The sequence below is a fragment of the Ambystoma mexicanum genome, chromosome 6p, assembly GCF_040938575.1.
Source record: "Ambystoma mexicanum isolate Mex_15411 chromosome 6p, UKY_AmexF1_1, whole genome shotgun sequence".
Lineage (NCBI taxonomy): Eukaryota > Metazoa > Chordata > Amphibia > Caudata > Ambystomatidae > Ambystoma > Ambystoma mexicanum.
In genome coordinates, this window is record NC_090935.1 from 901,502,946 (window position 1) to 901,525,447 (window position 22,502).

The following is a 22,502-nucleotide window of genomic DNA, read 5'->3' on the forward strand; positions in this document are numbered from 1 at the left end:
CCCACCATCCAGAACCCAGGCCCTATACCTGGCATTCTGCCTCCCCTCCACCAGAGCCCAGGCCCCATATCTGGCATCCTGCCTCCCTACTCCCAGAACCCAGGCCCCATATCTGGCATCCTGCCTCCCTACTCCCAGAACCCAGGCCCCATTCCTGGCATCTTGCCTCCCCAAAGCCCAGGCCCCATGATATGATATGATTTATGATATGGCATTTATAACGCACCTATACACAAGTGTTTCAAGGCGCATACCTGGCATCCTTTCACCCCCACCACCCAGAGCAACTACCCCATACTTGGCATCCTGCATCCACACCACCAGAGCCCAGGCACCATACCAGGTATGCTACCTCCCCAACACCAGAGCCCAGGCCCCATATCTAGTCTATTTGCCCCCCCATTACCCAGGTTCCAGGCCCCATACCTGTCATTTTGCCTCCCCACCACCAAAGCCCAGGCATCATACCTAGCATACTGCCTCCTCAACAGCCAGAGGCCAGAACGCAAGCCCTATACCTGGCATCCTGCCTTCCCAGCACCAGAGCCCATTCCCCATACCTGGTATCTTGCCTCCTCAACAGCCAGAGGCCAGAACGCAAGCTGCATACTTGACATCCCGCTTCCCCACCACCATAGTCCAGGCCTGTACATGGCACCCTGCCTCCCGACAAGCATAGCCAAGGCCCCATATCTGCCATTCTGCTGCCCCACCACCAGAACCTGAGCCCCATACCTAGAATACTGCCTCCTCAACAGCCAGAGGCCAGAACACAGGTCCCAAACCTGTCATCCTTTCCCCCACAACACTAGAGCGTAAGCCCCGTAATAATGTTTTCCATTGATATAAGCAAATTAATGACTAACTGTGATTTTTCCAAAGTGAAAAAGGTTGCTCCCAGTTCTTATCAGGTGGTCTGTTGAGCAATGTATGGTAGCTGAAAGTCATTCTACAACCAACCCTAAAAAAGGACCCATCTTCACATACGGATTACACAATAGAACATATACCACCCGAAGAAATTCTCTAAATAGCACACTAACCTACCACAGATACACCAATGCAGCTCTGCACACTCCTTAAACACGGCAAGGACAGACACAGCAATCACAAACAATTTATGTTACCAGCTTGGAGCGCACATTAACCACTGCTCCAGACAACTCACAAAATATATCAAACTTGCACACCACAGAGAATCCTACCTTTTCAGAGCATGCACACATTAACATTGCAGCAATGTAACCTTACCCCGCTTCTGCATTAATCTCCTACCCCACCTCTTGAAGATCCTGAAGACCCAAGAAGCCATGAAAATCGTGTACTGTGTACTATACAAAACTCAATAAAATAGAAGAACTGGACATAGCAAAATGTTTCACTCATTCTCCTGTGGGGCCATACTATGGTCGTCCCATGCCATTTTGGTGACTGACCGCCATAGAGGAAGGAAAAAGGGTTGCCTCTGCTGAGGTACGTCCAAAATACATTGATTTTATTTTATTGTTTACACACTTTGGTTAAGCAGCAAAACTAGGATTTTAACCCAATATACAGTTTAGGCATTTGAAGACATAACTTTCAAGCTCAACTTATTACAAATATGTACATTTTGAATTTCAAAGCCTACAATAATACTGCCTGATAGAGCATAGTGCTCAAGTTTCCCATGGCCATGCGTGAGAAGGCGACCCATCCCTGTTTATGCTTGTAATAGTTTTCCTAAACTTTGAATCGGATAGAAAACAATACAATTCCCAGAATACAGAGGGGGGAACATGGGACTGGATGTCCCCAAGCTCACAGCTTGCCAGGCTCTCAGCAATCCAACCTCCCAACCCATTCTAAATCCACCTAATTGCACTGACCCCGAGCTAGTCACCCCTTTCATGGGAGACCAGTGAGCCCATGGTACACAATGGCCTGCACTAAGCCCATGTAACCGCAATGAAGGGCACTAAGCACGCACTCGGGCATCTATAAACGCAGGACCCGCGCACACGCTCGAAAGTAAACCGCCAGTCATGGGCATCCCCCAATAATTGTCCACACTGAGCTGGTTTCCCCACGTGGAACGGCACAAGAACGCCAACAGATAAACAAGAAATGCAGGACAACACACTAAGTCTAACTAAGAGCCATTGGTACAACAGAGACCATATCTGGTACCGACGTGTTAGGCTCAAGCACGCTAAACCAGGCACTAGACAACTCACAAACAGAAGCATGCACAACGTGTAAATAGATATTCCCACATGCCACCACCAGATTAGCAAACCAGCCCAACCACCTGGGCACCATGTCACCACCCCATGTCCAGGCACGGCACCATTAAGAGGCACCACCGCAAGGAGTCACAACAGACTTCCCACCACGTAGACTCTAGGAAATTCTTGTTGTCTTTTACAGGGCCCAACAAGAGCACGGTATACACAGGACCACCCATATGAAACCAGAACCCCATAGGGGGCACCGGACCAAAAAAACATAGGTAAGGCTCACCAAGACCCTACCGCAATTGAATTCCATTTGGCCTATAGATCTCTAGCTAACCTTCTGCCTCTTCCCTCTCTCCCTCTCTTCGTTTTCCTTCCCATCCCTCAACATAATCGGAACAATACTTATATATGTGTATATGTGTAAATGCTTGATAAATTGACATACACCACTCTCCACTCCACACCATGCACTATGCACAAATGTAATGTATATCATGTCACCCCAATAATACACCAAACACCAATTGTCTACAAAAATGATTTTGAATATGTATCAGCCTTGAGAAGGACCTACGGGTCGAAACACGTGTCGGCTGACCACATGGGGCATTAAGAACACCTTTTTACCCACCAAGGGTCTCTAACTCAAGAAAATAAACAAACCATGCTACAAGCCAGCACTTTAGATGCAAAACTGTGTGGAAAATATATTATTTCGTATATTCAACAAAGACAAGGTATCCAGGTTTCCTTCAATTCTCTACCAAACAAACGAGGTGTGGGCTGCACCTCAACCCTAACCTGTGATCGTGCCGCAACACTAGCAACTAAGGAACCCCACTACCACAGAACAGCGAGGTTGGTTCCACCCTAGAGCCAGCGCTACCCCCCCCCCTTTTTTAAGGAACAAAAGAACATTCTCCCTCCAACTCAGCTACAGAGGAAACCTGTTGCCTTTTCTGCTAGGCTGATCAGGGTTCTCTGTTCATGGGCATAAGCCGATGCAGACGCTCTCGATCCACTAGCACTTGCATGGCTATTAACAATGTTCCTTTTTGTTTTGACAAAGGGCCTTCATGTGTATATTCCGGTTATGCCACATATTATGGAACCTATTTTGTGAGCGGTACCACCACCTGCACCTGGATAGTCATGGATGCAAGTGGAAATGATTGCCTACTAGACACTATAAATTACCATCCCCTGTGAGAAAGAAGAGTCCAGTTGAAAAACTCATTGATCACATAAGGTGCATAAAGGACTGGAGTAGGTGTTAAGATGAATCATATGCTGTTTAAATTGTTCCTATTGCTGGATAAAGTGGCACAAGAGCTCAAAATGTCCTTTTCACTTAGCACTCATGAGCAGGTAGCTAAATGTACTGGGGTTCTTAAAAACAGAATGGCCCTATTGAAGTAAAGAGGCAGGACGAAATGTTACTGGCAAGAGGTTTATTTCAAGGCCCCCGGAGGTCGGACCACAAGAAAGAGAATCCCAAGAACATTCCCCCAAGGGGAACCTCTTTGACAGGTACAAAATCAGCTAGGGCATGCCCAGGTTCTGCCCAGTCGTTGAATATGGCTCTCCTGATTTCTTGTTGCTCTAGATCAGCACTGGCGATGTTTGTCCAGTCATCTTTGGGGATGGCAGGGTTGATAGCAGCTATGATGTCCCCATCGAAACATTCAGTTTCAGTGTCTTGGTTGGTAGACAATCTAGAGAGGCAATCGGCCACTTGGTTTGAGGGGCCAGGGGTGTAACATACTTGAAGATTGTATTGCATGATGTCGAGGAACCAATGCCTAATTCTTGGTGAAATGAGGTGAGGCGTCTTAGATTGGAGGACATTTACCAAAGGTTTGTGATCCGTTTTGAGTATGATGGGTAAACCCCATATTAAGTTCCTGAAGTGCTGTAAGATCCACTTCACCCCCAAAGCTTCTCTCTCGATGGTGGAGTAGTTCAACTTCGCACCCTTCAGTACCCTTGATGCAAAAGCGATGGTTACAATGTTCCCTTTCTGTTGTTGTTCAAGGACACCGCCAAGACCGATCTTGCTAGCATCTACCAATATGATTGTTTTAGCTTTACAGTCAAACATCCCTAGGGCAGGGGCTTGGTGATGTCAGATTTGACTTCTTCAAACTCGCTCCTACATTCTGCGGACGAGACAAACTTAGTAGCCTTCTTCATAAGGCTCCTCATATTTTTCATTTTGTTGGCGTAATTGCTTATGAATTTGGAGTAGTACTCCGTCATGCCGAAGAAACTCCTAAACTGGTCCTTGCTTTCGGGCTCAGCGATATTCAAAATGGTATCCACGAGTTTCTTTTTGGGGCTGATCCCCTTGGCATCGATAGAATGGCCGAGATAGGACACCTGATTGCATTTTATGTTGCATTTCTCCAATTTGAGGGTGAGCCCACTTTTTTGAATCACCTGAAGGACACCCATGAGTTATGCGTCATGCTCTTCTTCCGTACTGGCTGAAATGAGGATGTCGTCTTGGAAGCAGTGCACTCCATCAAGGCCTCCAAACAGGTGTGACATTAGCCTCTGGAACACCGCCGCCGCAGCAAGACCAAAAGGCATCCTGTTGAACATAAACGCCCCCAAAGGTGTGACAAACGATGTGAGGTTCTTTGAGCTCTCCTCTAAGGCAATTTGGTGGTATGCTGATGAGAGGTCTAAGGTACTGAAGTACTTAGCTGGCATCATGGTTGACAGGAGCTCAGATATATTCGGAAGAGGGTGTCTGTCGACCCATATGTTCTTATTTAAGTCTCTCAAATCAACGCACATTCTTATGGAGTTGTCAGGTTTTCCCACCAGAACAATCGGGGCGAGCCACTTAGAGCTTTCTATGGGCTGGATGATGTTCTCTTCACACAGGCGAGTGAGTTTGTTCTTCAGTGCATCTTTCGTACCAAAGGGAATTCCACAGACACGATGGGCTATAGGAATGGCGCCCTTCTTCAAGACAATCCTGTGTTGGAAACCTTTGAGGAGTCCAATCTTCCCACTAAATACTTTAGGGAATTTCTTGGCCAAAGTAGACTTTATGTCGGTGCCATCCTTGAGCACACTCAACACAGGGACTTCTTCTCCAGGGTGGATTCTTATTTGCAAGTCGGCTTGTTCTTCCCAACCCAAAACTGAAGACCCGTTATTGGCTACGAAAAGTTTGCAGTACGTCTCTCTGTCGTGCAACTTGAGCTTTAACCACGTGTATCCAATTATTTCGATGGGAGTTTTCCCATAGCCAGTGGCCCTCACAGGGGTGCATCGTAGGTCATGTATCTTTCCGGACAGCACTTCCAAGAATGTTTGGACATCCACCATTGTGTAGGGGGAACCTGTAGCCACCATTACTTGCAAAGGTGTGTTATTTATGTGCATGTTGACCCAAGGACCCCTGGATTCATGTGGAGTGGTGATGGTGAGTATCTGTATTGGTAGATAAGCTTGATCAACGGACAACATGTCATCATGTCTTTGATCACTTTCTACTAGTCTCACGGACCCCGATCTGCTGAAGAGTCTTCTGTTGAACCTATTAAGCCTACCAGGTCTCCCTCGCATGTTCCTGCAGACCTTTGCAAAATGTTCAAACTGGCCACACTTGTAACACTGGGCGTTGGATGCAGGGCATACCTTGTTGGGGTCATGTTTATACCATCCACATCTTGGCAGTGAGCAGGGTCTTGGTTGTCATAAACTGAAACTCTCCCTCTTCTGGAGTTGAATCTTGAGCCTTGTGAGGGTGGAGCTTTTCTCACCATCGCCAGCAGGTTTTCGGTGGGGTCGATTTCGGGATTGGTTTCAACAGACTTGATTTCGATGTTCTCCCCTTGGGCCAGTCTTTCTTTCATACAATGATCCCCAAACTCCATGCTCCTCGCTATCTCGGTGGCTTGGGATTTCTTGTCTGCCATAGTCTCTGCTGAATGCGTGGGTCGGCTACGTTTAGGACAAGTTGGTCTCTCAAATATTCGTCGCCGACACCAGTAAAATCACAATTTGACATGAGCACTCTTAGAGATGCGATGTATGAGTCAATCGATTCACCATTCAATTGTTTTCTGGAGAAAAACTTGTACCTATCCACAACTATGTTAGTTTTATTGCCGAAGTGTTTGGTAAGTTTGGTCAAAGCTGTGTCGAACTTGCGGTTGCCATCACCCCCAGATTCAACTGGTTCTGGTAGTGCTCTGAACAACTTTAGAGCTTCTGCTCCTATGCAATTTAGGAGAGTCACTTCCTTAAGGTCGTCACTGAACTTGTTGCCACCAATGGCTCTGCAGTAGACTTGAAACCCGTGAACCCACTGCTCCCACGGGCACGCCCGAGTTCCAGGACAAGGGAGGAACTTGACTGGGTGTGGAATGTTCTGCATGGTTGGATTGCGGAGAGGGGCGAATGTCAGGTGATTAGAGAGCCCCGGGAGGTGCCTCTAAGCTGTTGGCGAATGATATCAAGGTCTGTTTGGCAAGCGCTGGTTCGACCATTGTAAAAAAACTATGTTGGCAATGATAAGCTTGGGTGGTGGTTGGGAGACAAAGTTGTAAACGGGGTGTTGATGGCCTTGTCGAGGTGTTGTCGGATTGAGGTAGTTGCTGTGCACGCTTGGGTTGGGTTATATACAGCAGGCTTATGATTACTGTTATTATTTTTGTGGGTTTTTTTTTCCTTTTTATTTTTGCCGGATATCGAAGGTAGGAGCTCTCACTCGGCCGAGATTAGGCTCTGTAGCGTTGTTGTCATGGTAACTGAAATCAGGTAACAAAATGGCCACGCGTAATCTTTCGCACCAAGGTCCTTTCTTCGAATCGCCATTGGCGATTTGTAAAATGCCTTTCCGCGATAAGCGGAGTCTTCAGAGATATAAATACAAAAGGGTACCTCTGGTCAGCACCTCGCGATGCTGGGGGCCAGTCTGCTCTGCTGGGGCTACTCCGCATCCTCCGTATCGCTGGCGGCAGGCTGGCCAAGAGAGAGGCACAGCGGCTAGTGTGTGAGACTGCCGTGAGTAGCTGCTGCTTTGTCGTTGCGGGCTGCTGGATGACAGGCGGCACAGCCTGATGCACTCCGGGGGCCGGGGTCGAACTGCCTCGTCGCCAAATGAAGTAAAGAGGCAGGACAAAAAGTTACTGGCAAGAGGTTTATTTCAAGGCCCCCGGAGGTCGGAATACAAGAAAGAGAATCCCACAAACATTCCTCCACGGGGATCCGAACAATTGTTGTCTGGTGTTCTATAGACGTCAGAAGCATGACATACAACACCTATACACTATCTTGACCTCTAAAGGAGGTGTGTGTGCTCTTGTGGAATCAGAATGATGTACACCTATCTGAAATGATGGTGATACCCACACTTACATGGTTCGGAAGTGCAACACCTCGAACACTGAGTTTCCACCTCCGACTCACTGAATCCCACCCACTGACCTTCCTTCTTCACTGAATTGCTTTCAGCAATTATGCTTGTTTCCCCACCCCTGCTTCCTTTGGTCACCCTTGGTGGCTCTGCCATCCCTTACCCCCATCTATCATCACACCTCTCAAAGGGAAACTCCGCTCCCAAACCCTCTGCCTCCCTCCTTCACAGCCATGCACCCTCCTTCCCAACTTGCCCACTACCCTCCACTCGTCTTCATGTCGCCTCCTGTACCACCAAACCTGCCCCACCTCACCCTCATGCTCTCCTCATCTCTTACTCCACGGTGGCCAGTTCCTCTTCCACTGCTCACCACACACACAGTCATAATAAGCGGGCCATGCATTCTATAGCTATGTGACCTGTGAGCAAAGGCATCAGCGGGCAGTCCTTCCAGCCACTCATATTTCACCAGGGTGGATTAGATGACTGACTTCGCTGAATATGAATAGAACCCACTGACATAATGTTCCACATTAGAAAGTCTGTGACCATATTGCACACACAATGCACAAAACATGTGTGTACTGGATGGTCCCTATGCGCCTCCGTTACCAGTTAATTTGGCTCCCTGGGAGCCTCCATAATACATGGGACATTGCATTTCGTAGGTCTGTTGGGGATTCATTGCATATATCTGTTGTGCAAGTGTCTTTTTACAGCAGCGTGGGAAATGGGGGAATCTTGATTTGTCAGAGCACATCCGTCGTTTGGTCATTTGCTAATGAATGGCAAAATGAGTCTAAACAAAACATGTCTTTACCCTGATCTCGCATGTGCAGATTAGAACTATAAGTATGCCATCTCAGTTGATGCCCATTGGGTCTTGAGTACTGCGCACAAGCCTTGGATGCATTTAACGTAAGCATGCATTCCTACTAGTAAAACCTTCCTAATATCCGCACTTGCTTCGATGTCTGAGAGCAGTTTGAGTCACCAGGACATTCCGAACTTTGTAGAACATGCCCAGTCTACCAGTCAGATTGCGATTCACTGGCGAACTAGATGTTAAGTCAATCACTGGAAAGGAAGAGGACACCTTAGCACATAAAGACATACGATACTAACCTTTGCCAGGTCCACCAAAGTATTTGCTTGATCATTCAGCTTCCTTTGTTCCATTTTTACACTTCTTAATCTAAAAAAAGTTGAATTACAGTCAGTCATGCTTTAGGACAGTGCATGTGTTCCTTAAGTTGCATGCATGTTACTTGCAAGTTTTGTATGGGCAATTTCTAGGATACTTGGTGTAACGCTAACAGAAGTTATATGTTGGCTAGAATGAGAGGCATGCTTCTTCAACACCGCAAAAAAGACAGCAGAAAAGAAAATATGATGTCCTCAGACCACTGGTGCCCATGGCTCAAGTTGGATTCAAGAGGGAGCGAGTACATTGTTCACATGATAAAAAGCCAAAACATTCCTTAAAGCTTTAGTATCAAGACAGGTAGGCATAGAAAGAAAACACTGCACACTTGAAAGGATCTCGCTATGCCTACGTGGCTAGATACGGGCATTAGCCCTGTTTAGTCTGAAATGGAGTGGGTTAGAAGGGAGTGTTTGAACCTGATGAAATACAGTGATAAGTGAGATTCAAATAATTCCAACAAAGCTGTTGCCCAAAAAGAAATTACTTGGAGTCAGAAGACTTCCTGCAAAGACCCGAGGAAGATGACTTACAGTCCACCACTAGCTACTAATTCCCCAAAAGCTGTTGCCTTACAAGACATTACTTGGGGTCAGCAGACATGCTGTAAAGAATTGAGGAAGAGGATTTACTGTCCACTGGGAAAATACTAATTCCAACAAAGCTGTTGCCTGATAAGACATTACTTAGGGTCAGAAGTCTTCCTGTAAAGAGTTTAAGAAGATGATTTACAGTCCTCCACTAACTACTAATTCCCAAAAAGCTGTTGCCTTACAAGACATTACTTGGGCTCAGCAGACCTCCTGTAAAGAACTGAGGAAGATGATTTACTGTCCATCGGTAAATACTAATTCCAAAACAGCTGTTGCCTGATAAGACATTACTTTCGGTCAGAGGTATTCTTGTAAAGACCTGAGGAAGATGACTTGCAGCCGACCACTAACTACTAATTCCCAAAAAGCTATTCCCTGACAAGCCATTACTTAGGGTCAGAAGCCTTCCTGTAAAGATGTGACAAGACATTACTTTTCTTCAGAGACATTCCTATAAAGACCTGAGGAAGATGACTTGCAGCTGACCACTAACTACTAATTCCCAAAAAGCTGTTCCCTGACAAGCCATTATTAGGGTCAGAAGTCTTCCTGTAAAGACCTGAGGAAGATGACTTACAGCCCACGACTAACTACTAATCAACTGCAGTGACTGACAGGACTCCATCCCGAACAGTTATTTCTGCATTACTATTCTGGATAACGAGATGGTCATCCGACATGTGAGAAAAGTTATTTAAGAACACTGTCCAATTCGAGTTGGGAGAACCATTAAGTACATTCTATAGGGAAGTTTAGAGCAGACATAGCAATCTGCTATTCCTCTTGAAACATTAATGAGACGACGAAATACCACAGAGATATTCAAATATAATACTAAACTGTCACATGTACAAAAAGAAGGCAATTGTGCTATTTTCACCACACTAGTGGATAAATAAACTATCGCACAGCAGCGTGCTTTAACAATGAGCGTTCAATGCACACCCACCCTTAGTAAATATGTCAAGCAAGGAAAGCAGCCCATCACATGATCCACACTAAGTAGAGGAGGATCCAAGAACGTAGCACACAAGGGTCTACGAATATGGCGCAGGAGGGTCCAAGAACATCATCTTGCATGATTTCCCTACACAGAAATCTGAAACAAATGTTCAACAAAATCAAGGTAGATTAAGTGCACAGGTATGCTGCCTGATTTTCTCCAGCATAGTACACATGCCCAAATCCAGGCTAGACCATACACATGCACTGGTCCTCTTCCATTTAAATCTTCCAACACAGTGTACTCACATTATAGCACCTACTGTACTGGTGAGTGAACATGTATTCCACATAGTGATTCAAATCTTACAGAATGTAGTATCAGAGATATTTATTAATAACATAGTACGGTATAAATGAGCAACCTGGCACATCTTTCCTTAATTTAAATATTGTCAAAGAAGTACTTGCTGCCAATAGCCTGATAAAATACTGATTAAGTGAATATCATAAATATGGCTTTGGGGATTTGTTTCTTCTGTATGAATTTCACTTATCACATGTACAGCTATGATGCTGGATCCGGTTTCCATGGTAGCAATCCCAGCAGTAAAGGTTTACAAAGAAAGGGTCAGTTAATGGCATGCAAATAGTTGTTAAATTTTTTAAAAGTTCAAAAGGAGCAGCTCATACAGAACAACTTACTTCCGAGCTCTAGTGTCATTTTGTTGAAATAAAAAAAAGACAAAACAAAGGAAAATGAAATTCAAAACACATTTAAAGAAAACATCACAGGGGTAGTGAAATAAGGCAGGACTGGGTGTGAATTAAATGGGACACACACACAACTCTGTCCTTACTGGAACAGGAAACAAACTGGGTAATCAGTAAAGCGTAGGCATAGCGGAAGGATGCATTTTCTTTCTGTACTAGTGTAGGGACTTTGTGAACACAGCAGCTCTCTTCTTAGCAGAGTAAATAAGCAGTCTTATTCTGAGACGGGCAGCGCTAAATGTGTGGGTGCCGGGCATAAGGGGCGTTTGTCCAAGCCCAGAGACTAGAGGAGGACCAACCCAACGTGATGCTTTGAGTTCCCAGACGGATCGAATGCCCTGACAGTTTATATGATCATAGCGATCTTCCAGGCTAGCTGAAGTACATAGGAAATACATCTTCACCTCTGCTCCCAACACACCAAAAAGTTTCAAACTATATGTGTATCTCATATGCTTGTAGAGACATAATTGCAAGCCAAGTGTGAATGTCCCTCTAAAAAGCAATACTCACATGGGGGAAAAACACCTATTTAAAAGGACTACTGGTGCCACCAATTGATAAAACATCCCAGATTTTGGAGACAGAATTGGAATACAACATGCAGTATTCTCCCAAACATGTTCTTAAAAAAAGCATTGGCAAAGCCAACAGTTTTGGCTTGTGTGCACACATGGGGGTCCACATCTTTCAGGCACTGCCATAATGGCACTATTTAGCCAAGATATGTCAACAGCTGGCAAATGGGGAGCATATGATGACAGTGCCTGGCAAGTGCCTATCTAATGCCTATTCAAGAGCCAAAACTATTGGCTTTGCCAATGCCTGTTTCAACAGCAATGCAGTTCAAGGAGTAGATCCATGCTTATAAATGAAGTGGCTGGAGGCACACTTGGTAAGACAGTTCGGCGCTGATTTATAATTGTAATTAAGCCTTAGGCATCTCAGAATGCAGACAGTTAGATTCAGTGATCCCAGGGGTGTGTATTTTGGGTTTGGATGGGTAGGTAGTCGGTAGGAATGGCCCTATGGGCTAGCATGGCCATGACCACAGCTCATCTCTAGCATACCTTAATTTCCTATGGCAATAGTTTTGGCTTATAGGCAGTGCGTGTAGTGCCACCTAGTAGCCAAAACTAAAAACAACAGCAGTGTAAAGATACAAAATGTGATGAACTTTGAGACTGAGCAAAACCCATATGAATCTAGCGGCACTGCAGACACAGTGCTCAAAGCACCTACTTATTCAGCAATTGCTATTACAAATCAATACTATTACAAATCAATACCTCAACCTTTATATAATACATAATCATAAACAGCACACGATATAAGCAAACTCACCTATATTTTTAAATACAACTTAACAACAGTTTTAGCTTCAAATAATAATAATAAAGACAACATATTTGCTGTGCTGTATTTTGGGAATTTTTCAATTTGCCGCCATATTTTGGGAAAATTACACAGTACAGTTTAGGCCAATCCAACAACAAATGTATGTGACTTCAGACATTTGTTGCAACAAAGCTGAATTAACTGGCTGAAAAACTCGGCAATTTTGTGCAATTTTGAAAGTATACATGTCAGTTTATTTATCAAAGAGATTAGAGTTCAGATAAAAAGGGACTGTTCCTAAAAAAAAAATGTAAAAGGGACTTTCTTAAAAAAAAACACTGAGTCATTATCATCTGTGGCTTAATGCTTCATTACGAGCATGGTGGTAACTTTAAAAAAAAGTGGCATTTCAAACACCACCACATTGTGAGTTGTGATTCGGTTGAATATTTAGCACATGCGGTGCATAGAAAGTACTGCATCATGTAAATATGGGCTATTTACTCTGTGCAATACTTTCTGTACTATAAGCGGTAAATATCTCTTGCATTCAAAGCCAATAACATGGTGAAGTGGTAAAAGAAGTGGCATTTAAAACACCACCATGCTCATAATGAAGCCATTGGTAGGGATCATAACTCCATAAAGTCAACTATCCTCAGAAGTTCAAGTCTCATCAATTGATCCATACAATCAGACGCTTGGTATCCTCACAAGCTGTAGTGCCAGGGGCTCAATGGCACAGTGTTATCAGCTGAACATTATTATTAATGGCTTGGAATTGGCTTGGCATTATCAGCGGATTCATGTTATCAATGGATTAGAACAATGAGTGGAGTAGATAACCTGTGGTTTAGCATCACTGGCATGGTATTGCCAGTAATGGATTATCATCAATGTTTTAGCATTATAAGTGGCTCAGTGGGAAACTATGGTCTATGTTGGTAAAGCTGGAAGATGACTTTGCTTGTATCTGTCCAATAGTCTCCCTTGACAATAATACCTGCATGCGAGTTGACTACGATAAACAGTGGCTTAGTCAATCTTTCACTGTCGAAAAGGTTGTGTGGCAGGGCTAAATTCCGGTGCCCCTGCTTCCAGCATTTGTTTTAATGGCATTGTCAAAGCCCCTCTAGCTGGAGGCGGGTAAACCCACAAGATGGAGGCAAAGAATTTCCAAACTTGATGTTAGTTGATAACATGCCCCTTTTCCAGAACAAGAACAGTCTTTCCTCTACACACATTGTCACATGCCGTTCTAGATATCTGTTCTAATCAAGATCGCATCATACAGTAAAAGAAACAGTCTAAAAAGTGATTGTTGCTGACTGGCTGTATAGTCTAAATATCCATAATCACCAATTCTTTATAATGTAACTAGAATCAAAAATCACCTTTGCTGATAAATGGTACTCTAATAAAGCTATAAAACTGCTATATTTTGTTAACTCACTGTGGGTAGCCAACAACTGTCACCTTTTACATCCCTACTCAAATATTTAGAGGTTGGGAAATCCACCAAGGGATTTGGCGAAGCAAACCGGTCTACGTCCTCTGCAATTGTGCGGGTCACTGTCCCATTTTAAATGTGGCTTCAGCCAACTACCACGTAGACTGGAACATACAGTACAGGGAAAAACGCCTGAGTCAAAAGTTTCAAGTACTTTTAGCTCTAAAAGGCACTCAAATTCCATTCTACTTTGAGTGACTCCAAATAACCTTAAGAAAAAATTCTGAACAAACTGAATCCTGGAGAAAAAAAAAAAGTTCCTTCAATTGCATGTCTTGTATTAAAGATAGGTAAGCTTTGGGTCAGTTTCTGCAGATAATAGTTGAGACATCAGACTTCTTCACAATCAATATTACATCAACAGTAGCTTCTGTTGGTGCATCCAAAAGTGGGAAACACCTAGATTGGAAATGTGCACGTGTTAACCAGGGAACAGTGCCTATCCTGTTTAGGTGCCTCACACTCTCAAGTGCTTTGCACTTTCCACTTCTCGCCCTTCCTCGCATTTTCCCCCTTTTTCCCTTTTCCATACACTTGTGCATTCTTAATGTCACTGGGCCTAGTAAGATCGTTTGTTTTTATTATCCCTTGTTCCCCTCCCTTTGCTTGGTTGCGCTCTGAAACACTTGTGTATGAGCGCGATATAAATAAAATATCATATCATAACATAAATAAAAGCCTTATTTTTCAGACACATGCAAACCCAAATCTAGAGTGGCTTCACCTGAGTGAGGTTCACACCACCCTGGATACCCCCATCAGCCATGTATAAATTAAAGGGGTTCCACAAGATACGCCAAGAGGCCCTCAAAGAAAGCCATTTGAAGACTCAATCATGGTGCACTTCTTCGGTGTCCCGAAGACACTAGCACCCTAAATTGCAGTAGCCACTTCTAGCTCAGGAAACTTGCAGGGCCTCTGGAGAGATCGGCCCTGCCAAATGTTCCCTGGAAAGTGTAAGACCCAGTTTCAGGCTTGTAAATGAGCTTTTGTGGCATTCTGACCTTGATCCTTCCTGATGCCATGCTAGTCATATGATCTACCCCTGAGACGACTGCCCCTCCCCAACCCTGCCAAAAGAAAGGTACCCAATGTCTTGGCACTATTAGAAAACCTTTGCACTTGGTCCGTCCAGTTCATTGCCATCTTCCTATGCTTGCTAATAAACCCAATACCCCATGAAGTGACCTACTTCTGAACCATATCGAGTTGTTTGCACTTATGATTATTTCGTGTTGGATTTAGGTTTTATTGCTATCTAACCTGTGAGTAACATCCAAAGCAGAGCAGTTCCTCTCCCTCTGTCCAGAGTATTGATGATTTATATGGGAATGTACATGATGGGGTTTGCTAAAGAAACGCCAATGCTCCAATCACAAGAATGTCAGACTATACCACAACGATGGTCCCTATTGAGACTGGTATACACACTTGGTTATCTGCATCCCAGAGAGCTGTCTGTTTTGGGTAGAGAATAATATGTATACAATAGCAGAGTCTTTAAGAAAGTCATTTTCTGGAGGAGCATGCTTGTTTTTAGACCATTTGCATACCCACAACGAATTGCTGAGAGGCTCAAAACTGGAGGTGAACTTCCAGGGAAGGCTACAGGGTGGTGCTCTGGCATGTCTGGTTTGTTAGTTGGAATGGCATATTGTACTTCCATAAATATGGTGATAGATCAGTTTCTGTTGGCTCCAATGACATACAAGGGAAAACCTATAGGAGCTGTTCAATATGCTGGTGAATTCAGTGGACTGGAGAAGGTCGCACCAATTCAATGCAAAGGGAATTAGGAGTCCCAGCTTCAAAATCAACCGAACAGCCTAGCTGGGCCTTTTTGGCCATGTCGCAAACTTAATTTGCTTTCCCTGAGCGATTTGTTAGCCAAATGGAGGCCACATGATGGAGCGCTTTTGTGCAATTCCAGCTGCCCGTGGTACAATATCCTAAGGGCTGGGTGGATCAGGCCATGTCCTTAACATTATACTGCTGATACTATCCCTCAGAAACGGATTTTTTTCTGAAGGTTGAACATCACATTTCTTTTATTTGTGTGCTGTGTTAAAGAATTTAATGTCTGATTATTTTGATGCTTTTAAGTTTGATGGGAAGTGCCGTTTATGAACTATTACAAAAATAAATCTCTTTCTTTTGATGGGATTCGAGGAGTCGAGAAAATTTCAACCTTAACAGGAGAAGAGTATATAAATTGTAGACATCGGTTTGTATTTTATAGGTTGCTTGCATCCTTTTGCATTTTTTCATGATGACCTCTGTGATGAATCTGGGAAATGGGTCCCTTCTTCCCGCGGGGAGCCACCCCCGTTGAGAATAGGGAGGTGGGCCTGCTAAGAAAGACCCTTCCTACAGTTCTAGGAAAGCGGGACCTCACTGGTAGCAGCTCCCCTGTGGGGACAAGTACTCCCATTCCTATAAGGAAGGCCCTAAAATGAATACCCTGTGCGCGTATGTGGGAGTGGAAAAGAATGATGACATCTCTGTGTGGCATTTAAAACATAATGACATTGCTTCAATATCTTTGGCTCAAGGTAATGGTGGAAGCAGCTTGATCTCATCAGCTGGTGAAGAACAAAACGCCCATTTGTAATATGGTGGCGTGAATATAGAGATGAGGAAGCTCGAATGGAGGAAGAGGAGTCCTAAGCAGGGGTAAGCCTCTGACAAGCATACGTCCTGGAGGGGCGAAGCCATGCTCGACTGGAGCAAGCCGTAGCGTGAAAGGGAGACACAGAACAGCCGGTGCCAAGTGCAGCGATATTGCTGTGAAGGAGACAGGGACAGAAGAACCATCTCACCTGGTGGCATGACCACGTTCAAGCCGTTGTGGGCCTGTGGCCTGGAATCAAACACCAAGACCAGAGTGGGTCAGAGGAACAAATCTTCCATTCAGAGTAGGAGAGTCGAAAAAGCAGCCGAGACGAGCAGAATATGTGAAGCAAACGCTTCTATAGCGAAGACAGCGAAGAGAGGAATTTTTGCTAAGTGAGGAAGCAGAGGAACAAACCCTCTGATCGTAGTATGGGGGCCAACAAAGCTGTCGATATTGCAGAATCCGGGTAGCAAACGCGTCTACAGCAGAGACAACGAAGAGAGTAACCAACAGTAACGTTCATGCTGTGACACCATCCGCTTGAGCACACCCAGCAACCAAAAAGGTACCAAGGTTGCCCAAGGAGGAGAGAGACGAGCGGGACAAAACACAAAGAAGAAGGCTAATGAGGAGGGTTACGGGTCGCGAGAAACCAGAGGTATTAATATTTCAAGGAGCCAACAATCGTACCACAAAAACAAACACAGACAAAAACCTGAAGAAGTCTAGAGAGCCCTGGCGAAACAAGTAACCTTATGCAACTGATCAAGAGAAAACTAGCCTTCCCTGCCTACACCCCAAGAATATGGAACCTCTTCCCCATCAGCATCAGGGTCGCTCCTACAATTCAGAAAATAACTCAAGACCCCATCTCTTCAGGGAGTCTCTCCTCCTCAACCCCTAGGCCATCATGAAGCCCCCCCCCCACATCACCTGACACAATATACGCCATCCGCCCCGCCACCCTATCCAGCTGTGGGACCCCTCCGTATCCTATCCCAGTTGTATATCTGTTCTGTTGCATACCTCTGTAAAGCGCTCTGTTGTGTATTGGTATTGGTATTGGTGTACACCTCTGTAAAGCGCTCTGTTGTGTATTGGTATTGGTGTACACCTCTGTAAAGCGCTGCGTTGTGTATTGGTATTGGTGTATACCTCTGTAAAGCGCTCCGTTGCTTCTCGTAGCTAGGTCTGCGTTCAATAAATACCATAATAATAATAACAATAATAAAAGAGAAGAGAACCTGGAGGGTTCAATGAGTCGGGTCAATACTCTGACATAGGGGAGGAAACAAAAGGACCAAATTGGTGGACAAGCAGGAAGGGAATCCTCTTTCCTCTTAAAGGACAGGAGACATTTGGTTTATACTGAGACTTGCAACTTTTTATGAGGAGCCTAAAGAAAGAGCTAAGGAGTTTTCTTTGGCTGAATTGTCAATAATATTTCTTTGGTGAATTGTGAACAGTGCCCTGGGAGTGATCCCAACAACAATGGCTGGATAAAGCTTGAACTAAGAGGCCATAGTTCTGGCCTAATGTTCTATTTTATTAAGCTGGCAGTGCCAGATATTGTATAGGCTTTGGACTGAGTACTATATTTTCTTATTTTTACAGTAAAAAAAGCACCCCTAATTTTAGTCCATAGGTAAGGAAATCCCCCATAGTAGGAGGGACAAATGGGCATTTTTCTATCCGGTTTTGCTATAGAGGATAACAAAAGTAGATTTGTCTGGACCTCTGCCAGCCCCTTCATTCTTCAAACATCAGATGAAGTGGACCTGTTTCATTATCTTTAAAACTAAAACACTAGGCCTGTACACTATAGGCTTCTCACAAGCAGAGTGCATTGGCAAGTAATGCACTAGGCCAAAGCCACACTGACGCAGAACCACAATAAAATGTAGGAGAGCTATGCATCACTATCCACTTGTCAACATCACAGCTGGCCCATAGGGAAAACCGTCTCCTTACCACATCTCAAACAACTGACATCATGACTGTCTCGACAAAACCCAAGGGAGACGGGTGAAGTTAACCTCGGTGATTGCCTTGTGCTATCCATGGGGCAATGGAGCAGACCATTAGGTCTGCATGTAGCTCACACAGTAGGCACACCATAGCAGGAATCCCCAACCTGCATGTACTTCGAGGGTGGGAGACAGCCTCACCAGCACAGTAGAATGCAGCTGCCTGGCAACTGTCGGTCCTTCAAAGTCGCATGCAAAAGTCCTTTGTTCTCAAGCAGTGTTGAGCACATCTCTGAACACTGTCTCATGCCTTTATAGATTGTAGACACTTTCCTCCAGACACAAGCAGAAGTAAAGGGGTTTGAAACAGGGCTTGAAACAGCCTGCTGCGTTTTCCGGTTACCTTGTATATTTACATGTGTGCGTGCATTTTTCAAGAGGATTAGGATTCCAGTTTAGGATTTTGGGGCGGCACAGCAGTGCCAAGTCATGGTCTTCAACTACCCATCTCGATCAAAGAGATGCCCGCAGGTGCTAATAAACCATGGTTACACTGATTTTGCTTACAAGTATGTCATTTTGAGCTTGTCTTGTTAGGAAATTGCTAAAAATCGGTAGCCTGAGCTACAAAAATGTTTTGCGACAGGTCACAATCTTTAACCGGAGTGTCAACCTTCGTTTCTAAAAAGAAGCAAGCTAGAACAGCTCGAACTCAAGAATGATTGGCAGGGATCAATTCTGCGCATGTGTGTGTGGTATATTGGGAGAAGAACATTAAGGCTGTGTCAGTGATTGAAGCCACATTCAAGTTGGGATTGGATACCAAGTACGACGTCAACAGGTGTAAAGAGCCAGGGAAAGGATTCAGTTTTAACACAGAGAAGAAAAAAATAAACTGCCACATGCATGGGCAAAGGAATGTTGACATTTTCTGAACCAAGGCCAGTTTTTCAAGTCAAGAAAAATGAGGTAGTGGATGAGGATGGATGTGTGGGATGAGTTTAGCTAACAGAGACAGCAGGCAGGAAGGGTAGGTGGTTACGAATACAAATTATTTATTTAGGAAAAACGAAATAAGACGAACAATGAAATGAAGAAATATAAGTATGTAATGGGTGCTGCTTTATTTGAAGGTTTAGTTGTAATGGGTTTTAGGATTTCGAAATCAGAGAAGAAGTGCTTCCGTTTGGGACAGAGGAGTTGAAGATGCTTGTGTATGTGGAAGGTAATCTAAAGTGGTCTTGCATAGCTCACTTCTTCTATTTTGGCAGCCTGGTTACGTGTGGTTCTGCAAAAAGAGAGGGGAGTTTGGGGCAGCAGAGGTAAATGTTAATCCTGAAATGCCAGAGTCCTGGGTGCCGGCATAGTTCTACGTGATTTGTGGCACAATACTTGGGAATGTGTTTTATCTGTAGGGGAGAACCTAAAATCTATTAAATTGCTGCGCTGGGACACAGGGAGAGTTTTAGGTGTTGTGGGGGTGCATGAAAGAACTAAAGCTATGACAGGCTGTCCAATGAGCTCTGAGCTGCCCCACTGATATCAATGGGGAGAAGGTAGTGCCAATAGGCCTACGTTCCTATGTCAGTGGGCGTCTGTGTGCACGTTACGAGTATTATCAGATAGAGGGTTGAGTCTGTTACTCTGGGACAGGAAAGGCGGTCCATGAGAAATCCTGTTATTAGAGATTTAGGACTACACTGAATCATTTGAGTTCGTCTTCTATTGACTTGAGAGTGGTTGTTTTGTCGTGTAGTTAACCATCTGCATGTGTAGTTATTACCTTGCTGAGCTCCATTTTATGATAATTGTGGGGCGGTGCTCGATCTCGGTCTCCTGACTTTTCTTGATTTAAACTGCTGCTCAGACGTGTTGCATATGTTGGCGAGGCTGCCCCAAAGGGGTTGTCTCTATTTCATCAGGGTTTGTGAAGGAACTATCTATTTGGAACATATGTCTTGGCCTACCCTACCAACCTTGGAAGCCAAGGTAGATCTCGTCATCACTGTAAATCTCTTTACCGCACTGCTCCACTGGAATATAATTCATTATTTATTTGGTGTAATGAGAAAGGGAACAGAAATTGCGGCTTCCTAGAATAGATATTCCTCAAGCCATTTGTCAACTTGTAAAGTTCTTAATTCTAGGTACACTTGATGGCCTTCAGTGCTTCCTGCATTCAAGGTTTGGTAGTGGAATGCAATCACGCAAAGTCGTCTATAGCACGAACATTTAGGAGACAATATTAGTAAGGCAAGGGAGAGAAAATACACGTAAAAAGAAAACGCCACTTACTGATGAATGGCTTGCAAGAACTTGCGTTGATGTTTTCTTACTTTTGCATGATCTATCTTTTTTACCAGCTTTGTATTTTTGTAAATTAACCATGTTTCCCTGAGTACATTGGCAGCGGCATTTTTCACCTGTTGATAAATATACACAATGCTATTAAAAAGGTGTAATCAAAGCACATGTCAAATATACTGTATATAAAAGCAAGAAATGTGTATGTATTTGGCAATAGGAATAACAGATAAAACTGTAATAAAGATGAAAAGAAATATCTAGAACATGACGTTTGCTACCCATAAACAAACCGAAGAACTAGTTACTCTTACCTTGTAACGTTCTTTCGATGGGATGTTCCTCCGACGTATTCCTTATCTTAGATATAAATCCTTCAGCTTTGCTGGCCTCGGAAAATTTTTTCGCCAGAGGGCGCTGCGCGTCGATGATCGCCGAGTCGATGACCCTCGACGGCCTCCGTGCCGACGTCGACGTCATCCTGCCTATAAAGGCCGCGCGCAGCGTCCGTTGCTCAGTTCCGTTTTGTAGTCCCCAGTAATGTTTTTGGATTAGACTAATCACCTTGAAGGAGCATAGGCTGCAAACCCACAGGAAGTCATACTGCGGGGATGGATGGGAGGGTCGATAAGGAATACGTCGGAGGAACATCCCATCGAAAGAACGTTACAAGGTAAGAGTAACTAGTTCTTCGAAGGGATTGTGTCCTCCGACGTATTCCTTATCTTAGATAGACTCCCATAGCAGTGGTATTGTGACTGGAGGCGGGAGTAATAAAAGTTATGTTACCCTTCCAGAATGGACAGAGTGTAACACAGCCTTGCCGAATCTAGTTTCTTGACTAGAGGAGGAATCCAGGCTATAGAATTTGGTAAATGTATGTGCGGACGACCATGTGGCAGCCGCACATATATCTCGAATTGGCACCCCTCTTTGAAGGGCTGAGGATGTTGCGATACCCCTGGTAGAATGAGCCCTTAGATTTTGAGGAGGCTCCTTTCCTGCCAATTTGTAGCATTCCAGAATGGCTAAAATAATCCATCTGGAGATGGTTTGTTTTGTTATTGGAAGGCCCAACTTATGTCCTGCATAACCTACAAAGAGTTGGTCTGCTTGTCTGATCTTAGCCAATCTGCTGATATAGAAGCTCAAGGCTCGCTTAGGGTCCAGCCTGTGCAGTCTCTCTTCCTCCTTCCCCGGATGAGGAGGAGGGTAGAAAGAAGGTAATATAATCTTCTGAGTGATGTGAAACTCCGAGACTACCTTCGGGAGGAAGTTAGGCTTCACCTGAAGAACAACTTTGTCCTTGTAAAAGATTGTATGTGGAGGTTTACACGATAAGGCTTGCAACTCGCTAACCCTTCTAGCAGATGTCAATGCTATTAGCAAAACAGTTTTGAGGGTGAGAAGCTTCAATGAACAAGAGTGTAGTGGTTCAAAAGGGGCACCCTTTAGGAAGTTTAAAATTAGGTTTAAATCCCATAAGGGAACTTGAAAAGGTTTCGGGGGATAAACATTAGTTAATCCTTTTAGGTATTGTATTACCAATGGAATTTTGAAGTATGAAGGCTCCTCTGCAGTGCGCTTAAAGATTGATAGCGCTGCGAGATAGCCCTTAATTGTGCCAACCTGTAGGCCTGAATTAGCCAGGTAAAGT

At 44.3% G+C, this 22,502-nt stretch overlaps 1 protein-coding gene across 1 annotated transcript in view; it reads right to left on the minus strand.

The window, feature by feature from the left end:
- Positions 1–22,502, minus strand: part of KCNN2 (potassium calcium-activated channel subfamily N member 2) — a 752,674-nt gene that overhangs the window by 25,636 nt on the left and 704,536 nt on the right. Inside the window, exons 6-7 of the mRNA XM_069625521.1 lie at positions 20,837–20,964; positions 8,725–8,794 (exon numbers count right to left, since the gene is read on the minus strand). Of these exons, the coding sequence (XP_069481622.1) occupies positions 8,725–8,794; positions 20,837–20,964 (198 nt within the window). The remainder of the gene's footprint in view (positions 1–8,724; positions 8,795–20,836; positions 20,965–22,502) is intronic.